The following is a 19,344-nucleotide window of genomic DNA, read 5'->3' on the forward strand; positions in this document are numbered from 1 at the left end:
CGATGCATAAGTTAATAAGGAAAATGAAATACAAAATACACATTAATTTACACTGATAAATGATGACAATTGTGTTAACTACATGTACACAGTATTGGTCTAACCTTAGACAAATGCCTTCTTATTGTGTGGGTCTTCCCGGGGGCGAATTTATGCATAAATTTTGGATCACGTGAACACATGGTCACTCGACTAAACTCGATATATTATGTGTATAATTTTGAAAATATATCTAATATAAACTAAAAGAACACATGATCAAAATAGGCTGAGCGGAGCACTGAGTAGAGGCTATGTTTACATCCTCAAGGTCATGGGTTCAATCCCCAGCTCTTGCACGTTTTTGCTATTATTTTCTAAAGCTGCCTTTTGACCTTTTTTATATTATTAACCAAGTAAAAACGTGTTTTTATTTTATATTGCATCAGATGACTTTTCTTTCCTTTATTTCAAATTATATCAAGTCCCAAAAAATAAAAATAAAACTCCATGGGATAATCTACAACCAGAAGTCGATGTCACTATAAAATTTTATATCTTATCTTAAAGCAATGGTGAACCCATCCTCATGAAATCCTAGATTCACTTCTGGGTGTTCCTGTTATTATTTTTCTCATATTAGAGTTAGCCCTCCCCCAATCTTGAAATAGGTTCATCCCGGTTATCTCTGAATTGCTCGATTTTGAGAATTTTGTTTTCGTATTCATTTTACAAGACCAACACGAGCAGAGACGAATCTAGGATTTCAAGAGGATGAGTTCACCTTGATTTTTTTTTTTTTGAAAAAAAGACGCAAAAGTGCATTTAGTAGAGTTCAATCCCACAACCTTAAGGGATTAAACCCAACACTTAACCAGTGCTCCACTCAGTCTAGTTTAATCATGTGTTCCTTCAGTTAATATTAGATATATTTTAAGAATTATATACATAATATACCGAGTTTAGTCGGGTGACCATGTGTTCACATGACCCATTTTTAATTGGTAGATTCACCCCTGAACACGAGGCTTTTCCTCCCTAGTTGGAATAACAGTTTTCATTGAACCTCTCCTTCCTATTGTACCTACTTATGAAACGAGTCCCTCTTTCATTTACTAAAGAAGATGCAGTTGATAGATGGATGAATATACTTTTGATGGTTAGTTCTATGAATAAAAATCTCGAGTTAGAAGCATCGCTAGGGAAACAATTTCAATTTATTCGGTTTTCTGTTCACCTATGTTTTTGTTTTTTAGTTTCAGATTCTTTTAATATGTCACATTGGCTAGTATTTGCAGAGTAGGAAAAGGCACAGCTTGGGCAGCGCACTAGGATTGCGTGGAAGAGAGGATGATAATTTTAGTGTTCAAACATCATAAATCAACTTCACTTTGAACTTGGTTAGTTCAAGTGTTTCTTTTATTGAGATAAATATAATTTTACGTGAAGAAAAGGATAACCGCAAACTTACAATATTTTAATGAAGAATAAATACGCTGAATTTCAATCTTTTAGTGTTTAACAGGTCATGAGGAACATTGGATAATAAATTGACGGAACAGAATTAGTAGAAGTTTAGAATCTTTATCTAATTTGTCTGGGGGAATTTTTTCTAGGTAAACGAGTCTAAAGGAATGTTCAAATTCAGCTGGTCAATAAAAAATATTATTAAAGAGCAACAAATAATTAGTTAGAGTCATTCTAAACGCCATTATATTTTGCTTATCGATTGTTTTTAAAAAGTGATACTTCATAGTGAAAGAGTTCACTTTATCCTAAACATATCCCAAATTATTCAGTTTGGATTGGAGTTTGGCACTTAGAGCCCGTTTGGATCGGCTTATAAATTGCTTATAAGTTGCTTATAAGCTGTTTTCAGCTTTTTTGAGTGTTTGACTGACCAGTTTAAAGTCATTTTGTGCTTAAAATAAGCTCGAAAAAATAATTGAGCCCATTTGACTTAGCTTAGCTAAAGCAACTTATAAGCTGTTTTCAGCTTATAAGCCAAAAAAAAAAAGTTAGACTACCTCATTTTTTTTTTTTTTAGCTTATAAGCTGTTTGCAGCTTATAGACATAAGCCCATCCAAACAGGCTCTTAGTCACTAGTTAGTGAACTTTGATTATTTTTGTGAGGTATGGCATAGTGATTTAGTTGATTATCAGTATAAGAATAAATTTGTGTTTGATTACTTATGACCTTGATTTTTTTTTTTAAACAAACGAGGATAATCTTTTCTAAGATATATACATTTAATAGGGCTCAAACCCATGATCATGATCAAATGAACAATGCATTTGACCTGTTGGACTAGGAATTGCGCAACATCCACTATAGTGTCAATTAACGACATATCTGCATGCTAATTTTATTTTTTGATAATATGTGTGTATATATGTATATATATAGTATAATTCTCCGACCAAGCGGTAACTAATCCTTTTGCTCCATAAAAGAAAACTTTAGTCGATTTAAATGTTTACACCAATTTACATTAATTAATTTGTTGTGCTTAAATAATAAATTAAGATTAAAATATATACTCTCTCCGCCTCAAGTTATCTGTCGTGTTTTCTAAAAATAGTTGTCTCAAATTATTTGTCGTTTTAGAAGTTTATGACAAAATTAATTATTGTTTCCTCATTTTACCCTAAGTAGTAATTGTATTGAAGAATACAAACACCTCAATTATGTAATGATGATATGATTCTTTAAATACCAATAAAAGGTAAAATAGTTAAAAACCTCTGCTAATAGTTTTTTTAAGGGACGTATAAAAGAAAATCACGACAGATAATTTGAGTCGGAGGGAGTATATACTATCAATAACTAAGTAATGAAGTAAATATAAAAGACATCTGCCATGTATTAATTGGTATGACATAAACTAAAAGGGTGAAAAAAATTTCTAACTTTTGGTATAGAATGTGCATGGCGCTTGGACAACGCAAAAAGTTGCAGAATTAACCCCTTTTTCAATCCTGTCCATAATGTCTCCCTACACTGCTCCCCCACTAAGACGAAAAGAGAGAAAAATTTAACTTAAAATCTGATCCCAATTGAAGATTTTCTTGGGAAAGAGAATAAAAAGAAAAGGGATTTTTGTATTACTGAAGAAAGAAAAAAGCTGCACAATATTTAATATATTGTATATTAGTATCAGAACTTTAACTTTAATATATTGCATATTAGTCTCAGAACATGCACACGATTTATTTATAGTAACGGTTGAAGAAAAGAAGAATAAGAAAGGAAGTCTAATAGAATCTGTTGGTTTGTTATTACACAGTTTCTGACAAAAGATGAAACTTGCAGTAATATTTAAAATTCAACCACTACTTGAAATAATAAATTAGTAAAATTGTTTAATTAATCAGGACTCAAATTGCAGCCACTAAATCCTGATGTCAGCCTTTGAAAAAAAAATTGTACTCCCTTTGTTCCAATTTACGTGAAGGGGTTTGACTGAATACAAATTTTAGGAATGAAAGGAAGACATATGAACTTGCAGTGATCTAAAGTAAATTTTACATATTCGTGTGATTATAAATAATTTCATTTAAGAAAAATGAATAGATTGAAATCAAATTATTACTAAATATAAAAACGTGTCATTCTATTTGAGACTAACTGACATGTAAAGAGTTTCATAAAATTGACAGGGAGACAATAGTAAATATGTACTCGTACGTAACTAAGAAGCTACTTTAATTTATTCTACCCTTATATGCCTGACGACAAGTGAGTGCCAACAATTTATGCCTTTACTCTTTTTAATCACCCAATCAAGATTAAGGTTTCCACTAAAAAAGAATATTATGATTTGATTAATTAATTGATAATATTGGACTTTTAATAGTTGTGATGACAACACTAAAGAAGAGAGTACTGATTCGAATAGACAGATCTTAGATTAACTTTTTTTAACGCATAAAATCGCTGGAAGAATAACTCAGTAAAGTTGCTGATCAAAAAGCCAAAAGAAAGAAAAACAGCTAGTAGATGAGGCACAATTCTCTAAGTTTCATCTTTAACTTGTGCTCTTTTAACCAAAAAAAAAAAAAGGGAGAACGGGCGGGGGGGGGGGGGGGGGGGGGGTGGTTTCAAAAATGACTCTGCTTTGGGAAAAGGGCTAAAAATATCATCAGTTACAAATTTGAGCAAAAAGTACTCATCCCGTCATTAAAGTTTTCAAATATACCCCTCACTTAACGGAAATCCCCAAATTCTCCAAAATAACCCGATTTCATTTTAAACCCTCTCCATTTAAACTCGACCCAACTACAAAAAAAACCCATATGCGACCAACGTATTCCCGAGTCCTACATCTGGAGCCACTAGGCACAGGAGCGGATAACCCATATGAGTTTTTTTTATGTACTTGGGTCGAGTTTAAATGGAGCGAATTTAAAAATGAAATTGGATTATGTTGGAATTTCTGTTGAGATAGGGGTATATATGAAAACTTTATTGACGGGAGGAGTTTTTTGACCCAAATTTGTAGTGAAAGGATATTTTTAGCCCCTTTCCCAAAGTAGAGGGGTATTTTTGAACCTCCCCCCCCCCCCCCCCCCCCCCAAAAAAAAAAATGTGCTCTAACCTAACATACTAGTTCTTTTTTTTTTTTTTTGAATTTCCACCCCACGCTTTAAAATTTCAATTAATACGGATTCATGTTTCCACCCCACGCTTTAAAATTTCAGTTAATACGGATTCATGTCGCATAAAGCCAATTCGAGGGGAAAACCTCCATAATAGAATTTTATATTTATTTTCAGGATTCGAATTCGAGACCTTTAATTAAGGGTGGAGGAATCCTATTTGTTCTGCCCTGTCCTTTGCTTGTAATATAGCATACCAGCTAACTCACGTTCATATATTATATGTCTTAATAAGATTTTTGTAAACCCCCCCCCCCCCCCCCCACCTTACTTTTTTAATAGACTTAATTATTAAATTAAAAATCATTTAATTACACTCTATTAATTGAGGCAACAAGAATAAATTTGAAAACAATAATAAATGATTTCTTGTGTTTCTAAAATGTCAAGTATTTTGCAACAAATTAAATGTGTCAAATTTACTAATGTTTGGGATCAGATAGAGTAACTTGTAAGGTGAAAGAATTAGGAATTGCTTTTGTGAAACATGGGTCTAATAGTAAATTGTAGAATATTTTATAGTTATGCAAGTACTGAAAAGAAAGACTTACTAAAAGATTTGATTTATTATAAAATAATATATATATAAGATTGGATATTCTTTAAGAATAGTCATTAATTAGTTTGAAATGGTTCAAATTAAAGACTATATATGACGTCCACTTTTAAAACAAAAAAGCAGTTAAGTGGTTATATAGAATTAGTCTTTGATTGTATATAATGAATCAAGATGAGAGGTGACTGCCGAGAATATAAATTAATAATTATTTTGAGTTCGAATCTTGAAAATAAAATCATTTTGTTAGGGAGCATTTTACCTCTTAAGGTAAAATTTCCTGATGCAAATTTTGGTTAGCCCAAAAGCAGATAACGAACACTTATGAAAAACAAAACAAAACAAAAAAAATGTATATATATAAATACATAACATCAAGCGAGGTACAAAAAAGTTGCAAAAAAAAAAATGTTTGTGTAGAGAAAATAATCTCAAGTAATTAATATTTGATAAACCGATCATGCAGGAAGAGGGAATTTTTAGTGTTAGCCTCTAATTAATGAATCAATATTGCTACAAAATGATAAGACAAAAATATTGAAGAACACGACTCAAATCAAGAATCTCAAATACTGTACATTTGAAGTTGAAATGCTGGCTAACTCCTCGGAGAGTTCAAGATACCTAAACTAACAAGAAATGATATTATAATAGTCCTCACTATACTACATGTTAATGTGAGACCGTTAATTGCTTGGCTAGAGTGATTCTTCGCACAATATACGTTATATACACCGTTAATATAAAAAATATTATATTATAGGTCAATTTTACCGGCTATAACAGGTAAACTGTTTTATTTTCAAGATTACATATCTCATATTTTAATTAATGGAGGTTTAACTGTATATTATGTTGTTTGTATTCTTCAAAAATGCATTTGGGTGTGGGTCGGATCCTTAAAAAATGATGTATTATAAGAGGACTCGACATGTGTATGTTACTATTTTTAAAAAGTTCGAATAATATAGCATAATAAATTTTTTTGAATGACTTGATAGTATAAAGAATTTTTTCGGCGATGAATATAAATTAAACTCTTTTGTAATTAGAATATTTCTTAATGATTTTTGATATGGACAGGGGCTTGGATATATGATATTTGTTTTAGTTCTTCATAACTTTTAATTTACATAATGCTTGCCGAAAGCCAAAAGGCATCATATGATTTGTACATCAACTTGGTGACAATACATTGGATAGGGAAAGGAAAAACACAACCGTTAGAAGTTGGCATGGCCCAATGACCTAAAATGGTAGGGGCTAGGGGACTTTTGGACATGGGACATTTGCATGGTTGACCTAATATTGGCAAACTAGAAAGCTGATTGTGATCTATGGGCAAGGCAAAGTCCTTTTCTAGTGGGTCATTTGCACTTTTGCCCTTATTTTTTGCTGGCCTTTTATATGTCCCTCGTGAAAAAAAATCACAAGGCAAAATTTATATTTTCGTATCATAATGTCTCACAAGTTATGTCCTAACATAACTTCAATAGCTAAAGAACTTATACTAGGCATAAGTTTAATTTCTAAACTTATGTATGGTCCATCTGAAACACCTCTTTACCCACAAAGGTAACGATAAGGTCTGCGTACCCAAAGCCCCACTAGGTATGTTGTTTTGTTGTCTTTAGATGAATAATTATTTGCTCCTACTGTGTATTTCTCTTTCATCCAAATCTATAAAAGAGGTTCGACTGAAATTCTATTAGTTTAGCCACATAAAAGATTTAACCAAAATAATGGAGGTTCGAGTGTACATTTTCTTTTTATTTCTTATTTAGACACAAACAATTATTTATTTCAACTGTACATGTACTTTGTTTCGGGCTAAACCAGTAAAAATAAATTGTTAGAGCTCCATTATTTTTAACCAAACTAATGAACTTTTCAACTATGTATTTCTTTTAGATACAATGATGATTTATTTCAACGATTAAGAGTAAATTTTGTGAAAAAACTTAGGTGAACCTCCATCATATTTATCCAAATAATTTCTTTTAGCCTAAGTAATAAATGTTAAACATGCTTTTTATATTACACTATGCTTACCGAAAGCCAAAAGGCATCATTTGATTTGTACATCAACTTGGTGACAATACATTAGAGATGGGAAAAGTTCTCCTAGGAAAAACACAACCGTTAGAAGTTGGCATGGCCCAATGACCTAAAATGGTAGGGGCTAGGGGACTTTGGACATAGGACATTTGCATAGTTGACTTCATATATACGAACTCTCTTCTCTGCCCCTTGGAGAACTTCTGGAATCTGGATAGTGGCATATTATAGTGCGAAAAAAAGGGTAAAAAGTGCCCTTAAAATTCCTATGCCCCTAAATTGGTTTAAATGCTCCTAAAAATCCCTCCCTCCCCCCTCACCCCACATCTGTCATATCATAATTCAGTTTAAAGGAGGGACATTTTTATGGTAAAATGCAATTGTGATCCCACAGATAGAATGAGGGCATATTTAACCTGAATATTAAGGTTAAGGGCAATTGTGATTCCATAGATAGAATGAGGACATTTTGGCTTTTCATCTGATAATTAATTATATTAAGACTCAACTATTTCAGACTCATGCTAAAATCCATTTAAAAGGAAAACGCTCCCTGCTAGAATTTGTAGAAGGGTGTCTCCTCTGCTGCTTCTAGACACACAACAGTAGTAGATTACTGTGACTTGTGAGCAAAGTCCGTTTTCTGGTTAATGGAGATTCACATTCATTTTCATGGTGTTTATGTTTATATTTGATCCAAAACGTATGCTTCTACATGAACTCATTCTGCAATTATACTAGTCAAGCAGTTTCTTCCTTTTCAAGTCATTTTTTCAAATGAAATACTCATCTTATTGCTAATTTTGGTCGAAGCATCCAAGTCTAGCTTTATAAACCTTTTAAGTTTTCCATTTCTTTTGGCTAAATAAAAATTAATGAGATTTAACTTTATATCTTGTATATCGCGGTAACACTTTTATGCTATGTTATCCAGATTTTAAACTAATATACAGTTTATTTTTTTAGTTTATGTTAGTACCTTGAATAAGAGGCGGATCTAAGATTTAACTCTAGGGTTCAACCTTTTAAATTTTTTAGCATTGGACCATTATATTTCTAAACTACGGGTTCATATCTACTATTTATTATAATTTTAGTAAATTTTTACATATAAATATATACTCCGCATCAAAAGTTTACGGTTCAATTGAACCCCTAGTTACAGTACTCCATCCGCCTCTGCCATGAATAATATATCCCCCTTCTATATGTGATACATTATCAAGATTATAGTCCTAATTTTGATATTAGTTTTATCTAATACCCCCACATGAAATAAATTTAATCCTAAATTCTAAACTGGAACAACCCACCTAATCCCTCCAACCAAACGACCCCTAGCGTATAAAAGTTAAATGAAAATAGTGAAGTCTTAGGGGACTTTGATGTAGTTTATAAGAAAAACAAGCCCCATTTATGAAAAGAACTTCCTTTCCCCCCCGGCAAACAACCTTTCAAAAAATTCAATCAAGAATGTCAACAGAATTTTGGGTATAACTAATTAGTTCTTTGAAACTTCACTAACACACAGCCTCCAATTTGTCAGCCATCCAAAATTGCAGCTGCCATTTTGCACCTTTCCATCACAATCCTTCTCAGCAGATTCCCAAAATTTCCTCTTTCTCTTCAAGCTAAGAATCTAAGAATCTTTCTCTCTCTCACTCACAAAATATTCTCATAAAAAACTTAGTCTTTAATACATGATGCCATCGTTCCATTTCTTTTCTCTCCTCACCCTTCTTTCTCATTCCCACGTTGTCCTTGTCATTTTCAAGCCACCCTTTACAAATCTTGAAAATTCTCACAAAATTTCTTCTTCTTCTTCTTCTTCTTCTTCTTTTTCTTCTTCTTCTATACAATTATGTCTTCTTCAAGTGTCAACCATATATCTCAGCCTTGCATATATGGTAATGTTCTAAGGACTTCAAAGATTGAATCTTTTTGCAATTTAAAGAGTACCCTTTTGAGTATTTTGTTCTAAGGACTTCAAAGATTGAATCATTTTGCAATTGAAAGAGTACCCTTTTGAGTATTTTGTTTTAAGGAATTCAAAGATTGAATCTTTTTGCAATTGAAAGAGTACCCTTTTGAGTGTTTTGTAGTATTAAGGACTTCAAAGATTGAAGCTTTTTGCAATTGAAAGAGTACCCTTTTGAGTATTTTGTATTAAGGACTTCAAAGATTGAATCTTTTTGCAATTTAAAGAGTACCCTTTTGAGTATTTTGTTCTAAGGACTTCAAAGATTGAATCATTTTGCAATTGAAAGAGTACCCTTTTGAGTATTTTGTTTTAAGGAATTCAAAGATTGAATCTTTTTGCAATTGAAAGAGTACCCTTTTGAGTATTTTGTATTAAGGACTTCAAAGATTGAATCTTTTTGCAATTTAAAGAGTACCCTTTTGAGAATTTTTCATGAAGCTTGGTTTAATTTTGTAAAAAAGTTGGTTTTTTTGGTTGGTAATTTTTGTGGGGTTAGTATTTTCCATGAAGATTGGTTTAGTTATGTGAAAAAAGTTGTCTTTTTTGGTTGATATTTTTTTGTGGGTTTGTTCAAGCAGGTCACTTTGCTTCTTCAACTACTGAGAGAAAGTCAAGGTTAATGAAGTGGTTAAGTAAACTTTTCAAGGGTGGGTCAAGTAATAGTAGGGCACAGCAACAGCCACAGTTTCTTGGAGATGAAAATATGAGTTGGAGAGCTCCAGCTAGATCAATGGTGATTCTTTTACTCTTCTTTTTGACACCATTTTTTACTTTGATGTTTATGATAGACCCTTTTAATGTCTCTCTCATTTGGGGTATCTGCAGTGTCAAGATATGTTTTTTAGAAGAATTAACCTAAATAGCCGTTCACCCAAACACTTAAGCTAAAAATAGTCTGCAGATGTATAACATACGTATAGTTCATGTATAATATATATGTATAACCGTGTATCCTCATTATTTATATTATAGGAAACTCAATAAAAGAGTGAAGAAAAGAATAAAAGGGTGATTTTTGAGAATTATAGATTTTCTGCAGCTTGTTATGCACATGATCCACTTGAAATTCTATGCTGCCTTTAACAAAGTAACTACTTTTATGGGAGGTAATATTGCTTTCTAGGGACAAAAAAGAGTAGTAGCTAAACTTTTTTTTAGGTAGTTTTTCTTGTTTGTCTTTTTTTTTTTCAGTAAAGGGAGGGGAGAAAGAAGTTGGTGATGTCTGAATTCTTATGCTTTAATTTGTTTCTGTAGTTCATGTTCTGCAGAGATGAAAATGATGACTAACATAATTTTCTTAGAGGCTAAATTGGATTATTGGGAAAAGAATAAGCTTTTCATTAGCAATGTTATTAAAATGTTTTTATTCAGGGGTATCAACAGAAGTCTCAACCACCCTTACTGTTTCTCTTTATTTTGGTGAGGGATTATAGGTTTAGTCTCCTCAAGAAGCTTCATTTATGCCCTTCTGAATAGGATTCTATATATCCTGAAATGTGAACAGTATAAGAAATTATTCTGAGATAATATTTTTTTTTTCTATAGTTGACATCTGAGTTTTTAGCCAAAATTATCCCTTATCTATGGTAGTAGGTCTATTTTGGTCCTTCAAATATTACCTCGAGCGTCTTTAGTCCTAACTATCAGCAAATAACTAATGACTACCTTTTTTCTCCTAAACTTAACTTTGTCTTATTTCTTTCACTTGAACTTGAGATCTCCTTCAACTGAATGTTCTCTCAACACATTTAAAATTTCATCAGGATGATAATTCTAGGACCAGGAAGGAGAAAGAGGAACTAGACCGTGCTATTGAGCTCTCTCTTGCTGAAGATTCGAAAAAACCAAAAGGTAATTATATTTCATTCAGGATATTTTCAAAATTGTGAAGCTAAAATTGTACCTCATTCAGTTTTCTCTTGCATTTAGCATACCATTTTCCAAACTTTGGTTTCACTCTTTTGAGGTAGAGTATAAAAGGTTTATCTTTCTCTCAGGATACAAATGGAGGACTGATCAAGATGAAGATCTAGCAAGATCATTTCAAGATAATTCGAATTCATCCTCATATCCTCCTTATTATGCTCCTTCATATGCTCCTTGGGAATATAATCCAAGTAGTTACAGGTAATTAGTTTTGTGTTTCCAGGATTAATGTTGAGATATCAAATTATACATTGTCTCAGCTGAAATTTAAGTAGTTCTAGCATTTCAGATTGTTATCTGTTTAATGCATCACTCTATATATGCAAGAAGAAATTCTCTTCATTGTCTGTATGTAATACTTCCTTAATTTTAAGGTTTTGAAGGACCATCCCTTGCTTTCTGGTAGTAAACTAGTGCTTGTAAAGCCAAACATCTAGTTAACAAACAGGTTGAGTAGATTATTAACGATGTGTTTTTTTTTGTGTGTGTGAACACACACTTTTCTTGATTATTAATACCATGCCAGATTGTTATTTCTCGATTAAGAGAGAACTTATGTGCATATATAAATATTTGCAGAAAATGTAGTGGCTGCTATAAGGATATCGTCTCTGGCAATTATTTGGGATGCATGGGAACTTTCTTTCATCCAGAATGTTTTCTTTGTCGTGCTTGTGGTGTCCCAATTACTGAATATGAGGTACATTTTTGTCCTTGCTGTTGCTGTCATTTTTCCAACACTAAACCCCTTTGCCAAATATGAAAATAAAAAATAAGACCAATGAAGTGCAATTTTCATATAAATTGAATACTTTCAAATGTTTTGACATGTTAGCTCATTGGTTTCGTTGGTTCAAGTTTTCTCTGTCAGGGAACAATACATATCATAAGTCATGCTTCAAGGCAATAAATTATCCCAAATGTGAAGTCTGCCATCAATTTGTAAGGACATACTGCTTCTGTTTTTGACCTTTTCTTTTCTGGTTGTTCTTTAATAGAACTCCAACTTATGGTTCATAGTTCTATACTGAGGTCATTTTTTCTATTTAGGCCCCTGTAATATCTTTTACAGTCCCTCTAGTTATGACCTACCATTCACATTGCAGATCCCAACAAACGGAACTGGCTTGATAGAGTACAGATGCCACCCATTTTGGTCTCAGAAATATTGCCCTGCACATGAGAATGATGGCACCAAAAGGTGCTGTAGTTGTGAACGTCTCGAGGTATGGATGTCAGCTGAACTAAACATGTTGGATCACTTTTCAAGTTTTCATTCAACTCATGACATTCTCGTTTATTGTCTTTATATTCTTGAAGTCACGGAATGCAAGATATATGTCCCTTGGAGATGGTCGGAGCTTATGCTTAGAATGCATGGAATCTGCAGTCATGGATACTGGGGACTGCCAGACACTTTACCATTCCATCAGAGACTATTACGAAGGCATGAACATGAAAATCGATCAAGAAGTTCCTATGCTTCTTGTCGAAAGACATGCCCTTAACGAGGCCATTGAAGGAGAGAAACATGTAAGAATGATTTCTGCCTATAGTTTTTTGGGATTTTCCATTTTTGGCTCGTCAGCAGAAATTAATTACGGACGCTAGCCAAAATATACATAACATATACACCGATTATGTATATAATATGTATATTTCTACTTCATATACAAAACCTATACATTGCGGGCTATTATTCTTTTGAGCGGTCCAAAAATGTAATTATCCCTATTTTGTTTTTTCTGTCCTTTTGTCTGGGAAGATTACTAACTTGGCAACTCTTTTAGGGTCTCCATCATATGCCCGAAACCAGAGGTCTATGCCTATCAGAAGAGCAGACAGTCACCAGTGTAAGATCTTTAGTAACTTGAATGATTTTCCATAGTAGACTAGCTTAAACGTGTCTTCATGACCTTTTAGTGAAACATGTGATGGTTCCATGACAATTTGTTTAACAATGCAGATACTCAGAAGGCCAAGAATAGGTGTTCGTGGACTAATAGGAATCAGAACACATCCTCAGAAGCTAATTAGAAGATGTGAAGTTACAGCTATCCTAGTAATATTTGGCCTCCCAAGGTAACTTCTTTGTGTTCCTTGATTCTTTCAGTTTCTTTTAGCGTCATGGTGAAAATGAAAACCAATATGTGGCATGTGGTGCTCCACACACTCCCTGAGAAAAAGAAAAGGAGGAGAAAAAAAATCCATGTAGGCGATACCATTGCTTGGCACTAAATTTTAGTCATGTTGGTACGTTAAATTAAGGTTGAATGTTTGTCAGGAGTCTTTATAGAGAACTTCTAGTGCTAGAGAATATAAGATTTTAAATATTGGACGGAGATGAATTTCAAATGAGCGACATGGATAGTGAGGATTCATATAGCAGACACCAACTAGCTTGAGATTGAGGGATAGTTGTTGAAATAAGAACTTTTTATGACGTATTTAAGATGTGCTTTGACGTGTCAGCCAGTTAATATCCTTTTAGAGACGTTCAACCAGTGGGAAAGTATGGTTGATCTTTATCTTAAATCCAAGTAAGTAAGATATGCTTTGGCATGAAACCAACTTATTTTCTTCGACTTTGAAGCAGAGGGAAACTAAAGTTGATGTACATGTTAGAAAAAATCACTGTTATTTTCCTGTTCCCGGATCTTTCTTGTGACCATAGTACTGTATGGTATGTTTGCACCATCAATTAACAATCAAGATGCTTCCTAGAAGATTATGGCAAATAGGTTTACCAAATATTTTTGTATGCAGATTACTTACTGGTGCCATTCTTGCTCATGAACTGATGCATGCCTGGTTACGTCTAAAAGGTAAAATTCTATACTTCCTTTCAACTTTGTCAGTCTGGAGCGAACTTTAAAAACACGAACAATCGTCAAGGAAAGAAATATAGCTGGATGTTTCATCATCAGAACTTCATTATACTTTTGTAATTTGCAGGATACCGTAATCTCAGCCCTGAGGTAGAAGAAGGAATCTGCCAAGTGCTTTCCCACATGTGGCTTGAATCAGAGGTAATGTCTGGATCTAGCAATATGCCGTCCACATCAACAGCTTCATCCTCGTATACATGGTCATCATCCAAGAAAGGCGAAAAATCTCAAGCAGAGAGTAAACTAGGCGAGTATTTCATGCACCAGATTGTCCATGATGCTTCTCCTGCGTATGGTGGAGGATTTAGAGCTGTTTATGCAGCTGTGAATAAGTATGGTTTACGAAGTACATTGGAACACATTCGCTTGACAGGAACTTTTCCTTTATGATGCGTTCATTGTGACTTCTTTGGCCTCGTGTGTTCGTAGAGATTTAATTTCCTCTGCTGTTGTATCGTGTTAGAGGTCATTGATGAGGAAATGAGGTGATCATGCAGAGGTGGTTTAGCTACCCCTATTTTTTTCGGGGTCCTACCAGGGATACTGATGGAATACAACTCAAATCCTACAAATAAGACTACCTATTTTGCAATTAAACCGAAATATAGCAATTCTGTCTTGTATTGGAGACTATCATTTTAAAGGCAATAAAGATCAGATATTTGAATGACTCCAGGAACATTCCCTTCTTCATGCAAATATTGTTCTAAATGAACACCAACTCCATCTCGACAAAAAAAGGAAGAGCAATTCATAAAATGCTGAGCCTCTAAGTCTGAGCCTCTAAGACATAGTGTTAGGTCCAGTAATGAGATGTGGAATGAGAAGGAAACACACTGAGACTGTTAAATACATCAGATCTTTCAAATACACTGCAACGGATGGGGCTGCTCCTCTCTAAACCAGATGTCTCGGGTTCGAGCTCTGAGTATGGAAAAATCCTTGATAAGGAGCGCTTCCCTAGAATGGGCTCTACACAGAGTGTATCTGGATTAGTCGGGCTCCAATGCGGGTACCGGACACAGGGTGGAAAAAAAACATAAATAAATAGTATCTTTCAAATACAAGAATTTCACATCATGCAAAATTCATATTTCTTTCAACAAAGTAATAAGAATGCCAAGAAATTAAAAGTATTACAATATTCTCACCTCAACTTGTATTAGATTACAACATTTTAAGTAATCTACAGTATCTATCATTTTCCATTATAAACTCTGACAAACCAAAAATCTTATATTCTGGCATAAAATTTCACAACATTTTTTCACCATTTCAATTAGAACAACATGGTCTCCTGTTATTATTACCAGAATGCTCTCCAACATTAATAGCAGTGCCTTGACCAGGAATAGCAGCTGCTTCTTGAGCAGCCAGAGCTTTCCTGCTTATGATCTGATAAATGTCCAATAAAATCGTCTGGAACGCCTTTTCGACATTGTATGCCTCAAGAGCAGACGTCTCGAGGAACGAGAGCCCTTCTTTCTCAGCCAGTCCCCGAGCATCCTGCTCGGAGATGGCTCGAAGGTGGTTCAAATCCGACTTATTTCCAGCCAACATTATGACAATGTTGGAATCCGCGTGGTCCCTTAGCTCGCTGAGCCAACGTGTCACGTTTTCGAATGTTTGTCTTTTTGTTATGTCATAGACTAAAAGTGCACCAACAGCTCCTCTGTAATAAGCACTCGTTATTGCCCTGTACCTTTCTTGACCAGCAGTGTCCCATATTTGTGCCTTTACCGTCTTGCCCTCTACCTATATACACCATGCAGCCAAAGTACAAACGTGCCACTAAGTCAGGATTTTCACTATGACGAGTCAAAATATTTAAAGACACAAACACAAAAAAGGGAAGAAATTCAACATTTAGTATATCTACAAAGTGTAAATTTTCAGTTGACACTTCTTGGACAAGGGTGACTTCGCCATTGAGACGGATTATTTATAAAGAATTTTCAGCTCTATGCACAGATTCTGAGAAAACTATTTGCACAATAAGGCGGATTAAAAGGCAGCTACAAAAGACCTTTAATAGTTGGTATTGATTGGGATCTGAGAACAAATGGTAAGTTACTCTGTTATAACATGTTAGAGCTACAAATGATAGGGTAAACAATACATCCCTAGAGAGGGTTTGAACTATATCTCCTAATTAATCATGGTATGTTAATTGTGAGAGGAAAAAAGCAAGTCATTTGAGAATTCAAATCATGAATCTTGCCCTAATCACTAGTCAAAGAATCATATGGATATTCCCTAAAAGAAGGATGGGCGAATCCACCATTTTAGGAGTGCGATAGAATTAAGTAGCTTTGGTCCAAACTTATATGTGTTAAGAAATTCACTTAATGTGTAACAAAATATTCTTCAAAACCTAGTATGGCAAAAGGGTTATGTTCGAAGGGATCCAGTGCTCAACTACTGACTCCTTCCGGATTTGCGTTATCCGAGGGATGCAAAACATACAAACTTAAAATCATGGATTCACCTCTCTGAACGTAATTGCAAGTTCAAATGAAAAGAGAAACATCCCAATGATGAAGATTGATCCAAAAGAGGCTGATAATTATATTCCAAGGTTTTTTCAGATGCAATAATCTGTTGTTGTGGGCTACCAATAAATTTATATCTCTGCATTTTGTAAAGGAATTTATGATCCACCAGTACTTCTAAGGTGGGAAGACAGGACTTAAAAAGTTTGTCACCTTTAAGGTGGGAAGAAAGGACCTAAAAAGGACTTAAAAAGAAACTACTACAACATTTGTTGATGTGTCACATTTCAATGGGAAGAGGACATATATAACAACATTACTAATTATAACTATCATCCTTGTCTCGTCTTATGCTGCCAAATTTTTATTACTTCCATTTTGTTGCAGAAATAAACAAGAAACTGAAAAAAGGAAATCAACCACATTCTATAATTCGAGCTAATTTTGGACAAATTGTGATCATGTCACACATGCAAATTCATAAAAGCAAGATGAATTTAATTATTACCTGAAGGGTCCTTGTTGCAAATTCGACGCCAATAGTGGACTTAGACTCCAAACAAAATTCATTTCGAGTAAACCTAGAAAGTATGTTAGATTTTCCAACACCTGAATCTCCAATCAAAACAATCTTGAATAAGTAATCATATTCATGATCCACCTTATATGCCATTTCCACTTCTCTTTACGTATCAATATTGACCTACACCAATGCAAAAAAAAAAAAGTCCAAATCTAAATCAAATAGTATTAGAACAAGAGAGCCATCATTACTATCATCATAAACAACCATCAAGATTAAAAATCAATATTTCTAGCAAATGTTTAAGAATAAAGAAGAGACAATAAAAGGAAAAAAAGAAAATTTACCATTAATGGTCAAAACCTGAGAAATGGGAAGGGCATTTGGCTTTGGTTAAGACATGATTAAAAGTTTTGCAAATTGTGTTGAAATTTTCGAAGTCACAGAAGATAAGCGAACAAACAGGAATTTGAATGGTTATATATATGACCAAATTATAAATGTCTTCCACGTCATATCTGTCTTGAGGGATCGAATCATTTAATTTTTGTTTGTATAAATCGGCTAGTGTAGCACCTGGTGCTGGTTGTTCCATAGCATAATTTTATTTCAAACTTCGCTAAAACTTTGGAGTTATATCATTTTGTTTTTGTAGTAATGGTGTTCGGTCAGTTTAATCATGCTTCGACTATTTTACTGGATACGTGTTAGGTTGCTACCTCCCATTAACACATATATTGAGTAGTTCTGTCCACCAAAAGTTAGCTAAATAACAAAAAATTACCTAATGTTTTCTTTGTATCTCTTGAGATTTGAATCATGTGGCCTAGGTGTCAAGCAGAGGTGGATTTAGAGTTTGAAGGTTTCGGGTGCCACACTAGGTAAACGGGTGAGTTTGTTTAGTTTTGTGCTTCGATTCTGATGGATCTTTTTGATTTATAACGATAAGTTGATCGAATATGAAAATTTATTTAGTTATGTTCTCTTTTAAGATATCATGTGATTAGAGATTCCTAAGTTATCCAACTTTTTTGCACGGATAAAAGGCCATGTTCTCTATATTTTTGAGAAATAAATAGGTTTTCTACATTAGAAATCTGAACCTGTAAAAATCATCTATTATCATTACCTCAATATATACATACTCCTTCGCATATTGTGTGTTGGTGCGGATATATAGTTAAGAATGAAGGATTGTATCCTCTTCGGTACATTTTCTTAATTTGGCTCGGACCTTGGTCAAAGATCGAAATAACCCTTTAATTTTGAAAACTATATATAATATAATCAACATATAAAAAACAACAACATACCCAGTGTAATATAATCAACGTACATCATTTTTTTTTTTTAAATTTATATTTTACGATTCAAACATATTTTATATTAACAACAACAATATACTCAGTGTAATATAATCAATGTACATCACTTTTAAAATTTAAATTTTTTCTAAATCTATATTTTGGGATTCAAACATATTTTATTAATATTAATGTATTTTTTCTAAAACTCAGTATTCATTGAGACTAGTATTTGAAGAAAGAGGAATTTAAAAAAGTCAAAATTTAATAAAACAGAAAAAAGAGACAACTAGGATTGATAAAGAGTAGCTAAGTCAAGAGAAATTAAAGAAAAAGAAAAATTAAAAAAGAATAGAACTGAAGTGAGGACATCTCCCCCCCAAAAAAAAAGGTCAACTAGGATTAATAAGAAATTAAAGGAAAAAAACAAACAAAAAGAATAGAACTGAAGTCAGAAAGCAAAAAAGCGAAATATGTACTTCTTCGAGACAGTAAAAGAGCAAAGTGTGGCAAACAAGAATCGAACTCAGTCCGTCGAGCTAAGCATTTCACTCTTTTGCCAGTGGCACTAGATGTCCTGTTTTCATTCCGAGTGGCACGTTTGATATCTAAACATTTTTTTAAACATATAACATCTACACACAGACTTTCAAACAAATGCTACAACAACATCAAATATTTTCTCAGCAAATATGGAAAACCAGGTAACAAATAACTTGTGTGAGCTGACAGGATACACAACAGGAAAGCTTCCATTTAGGTATCTTGGAATACCAATATCACCCAAGAAACTGTCTACAGTAGAGTGTGAGATACGTGAACAAGATGGTGTGCAGAGTAAAAACTTGGGGTTCAAAACACCTCTCATATGCAGCGAGAGTCCAGTTGGTTAACTCAGTGTTGATCCATATCCACACCTACTGGGCTTCCATGTTTATCCAACCTAGGAAAGTGATGAAATAAATTGTGGCCTTATG

At 33.6% G+C, this 19,344-nt stretch overlaps 2 protein-coding genes across 4 annotated transcripts; one reads left to right on the forward strand and one right to left on the reverse strand.

Annotated features, from left to right (window-relative positions):
- The first annotated feature begins 7,910 nt into the window (after positions 1-7,910).
- On the forward strand, positions 7,911-14,718 carry LOC132640354 (protein DA1-related 2). Of its 3 annotated transcripts, none has more exons than XM_060356926.1 (12): positions 7,911-7,956; positions 9,813-9,967; positions 10,998-11,085; positions 11,232-11,361; positions 11,740-11,860; positions 12,019-12,102; positions 12,267-12,386; positions 12,481-12,693; positions 12,951-13,013; positions 13,127-13,242; positions 13,927-13,985; positions 14,116-14,718. In XM_060356926.1, the coding sequence occupies exons 1-12, from the start codon at positions 7,926-7,928 to the stop codon at positions 14,436-14,438; spliced, it is 1,503 nt and encodes a 500-aa protein (XP_060212909.1). In that variant the 5' UTR covers positions 7,911-7,925; the 3' UTR covers positions 14,439-14,718. The 3 variants fall into 3 exon arrangements, with proteins under 3 accessions (XP_060212909.1, XP_060212908.1, XP_060212910.1); XM_060356925.1 differs by lacking the exon at positions 7,911-7,956 and adding an exon at positions 8,772-9,160; XM_060356927.1 differs by lacking the exon at positions 7,911-7,956 and adding an exon at positions 9,213-9,725.
- Positions 14,719-14,926: 208 nt separating this feature from the next.
- Positions 14,927-17,563, reverse strand: LOC132640355 (ras-related protein RABA2b-like). Its single transcript, XM_060356928.1, has 3 exons — positions 17,411-17,563; positions 17,049-17,243; positions 14,927-15,803 (listed from the first exon to the last, which is right to left on the reverse strand). The coding sequence occupies exons 2-3, from the start codon at positions 17,211-17,213 to the stop codon at positions 15,324-15,326; spliced, it is 645 nt and encodes a 214-aa protein (XP_060212911.1). The 5' UTR covers positions 17,214-17,243; positions 17,411-17,563; the 3' UTR covers positions 14,927-15,323.
- Between the last annotated feature and the right edge of the window lie 1,781 nt (positions 17,564-19,344).

Source organism: Lycium barbarum, chromosome 5, assembly GCF_019175385.1.
Source record: "Lycium barbarum isolate Lr01 chromosome 5, ASM1917538v2, whole genome shotgun sequence".
Lineage (NCBI taxonomy): Eukaryota > Viridiplantae > Streptophyta > Magnoliopsida > Solanales > Solanaceae > Lycium > Lycium barbarum.

Excerpts from the sequence above, each read along its gene's own strand:
- LOC132640354 (XM_060356925.1), top strand. The coding sequence starts at position 9,115 with ATGTCTTCTTCAAGTGTCAACCATATATCTCAGCCTTGCATATATG. Across the intron at positions 9,161-9,812 it reads ATCTCAGCCTTGCATATATG|GTCACTTTGCTTCTTCAACT; the intron begins GTAATGTTCTAA and ends TTGTTCAAGCAG. Across the intron at positions 12,103-12,266 it reads GTGAAGTCTGCCATCAATTT|ATCCCAACAAACGGAACTGG; the intron begins GTAAGGACATAC and ends TTCACATTGCAG.
- LOC132640355 (XM_060356928.1), bottom strand. The coding sequence starts at position 17,213 with ATGGCATATAAGGTGGATCATGAATATGATTACTTATTCAAGATTGTT. Across the intron at positions 15,804-17,048 it reads TTGCAACAAGGACCCTTCAG|GTAGAGGGCAAGACGGTAAA; the intron begins GTAATAATTAAA and ends TGGTGTATATAG.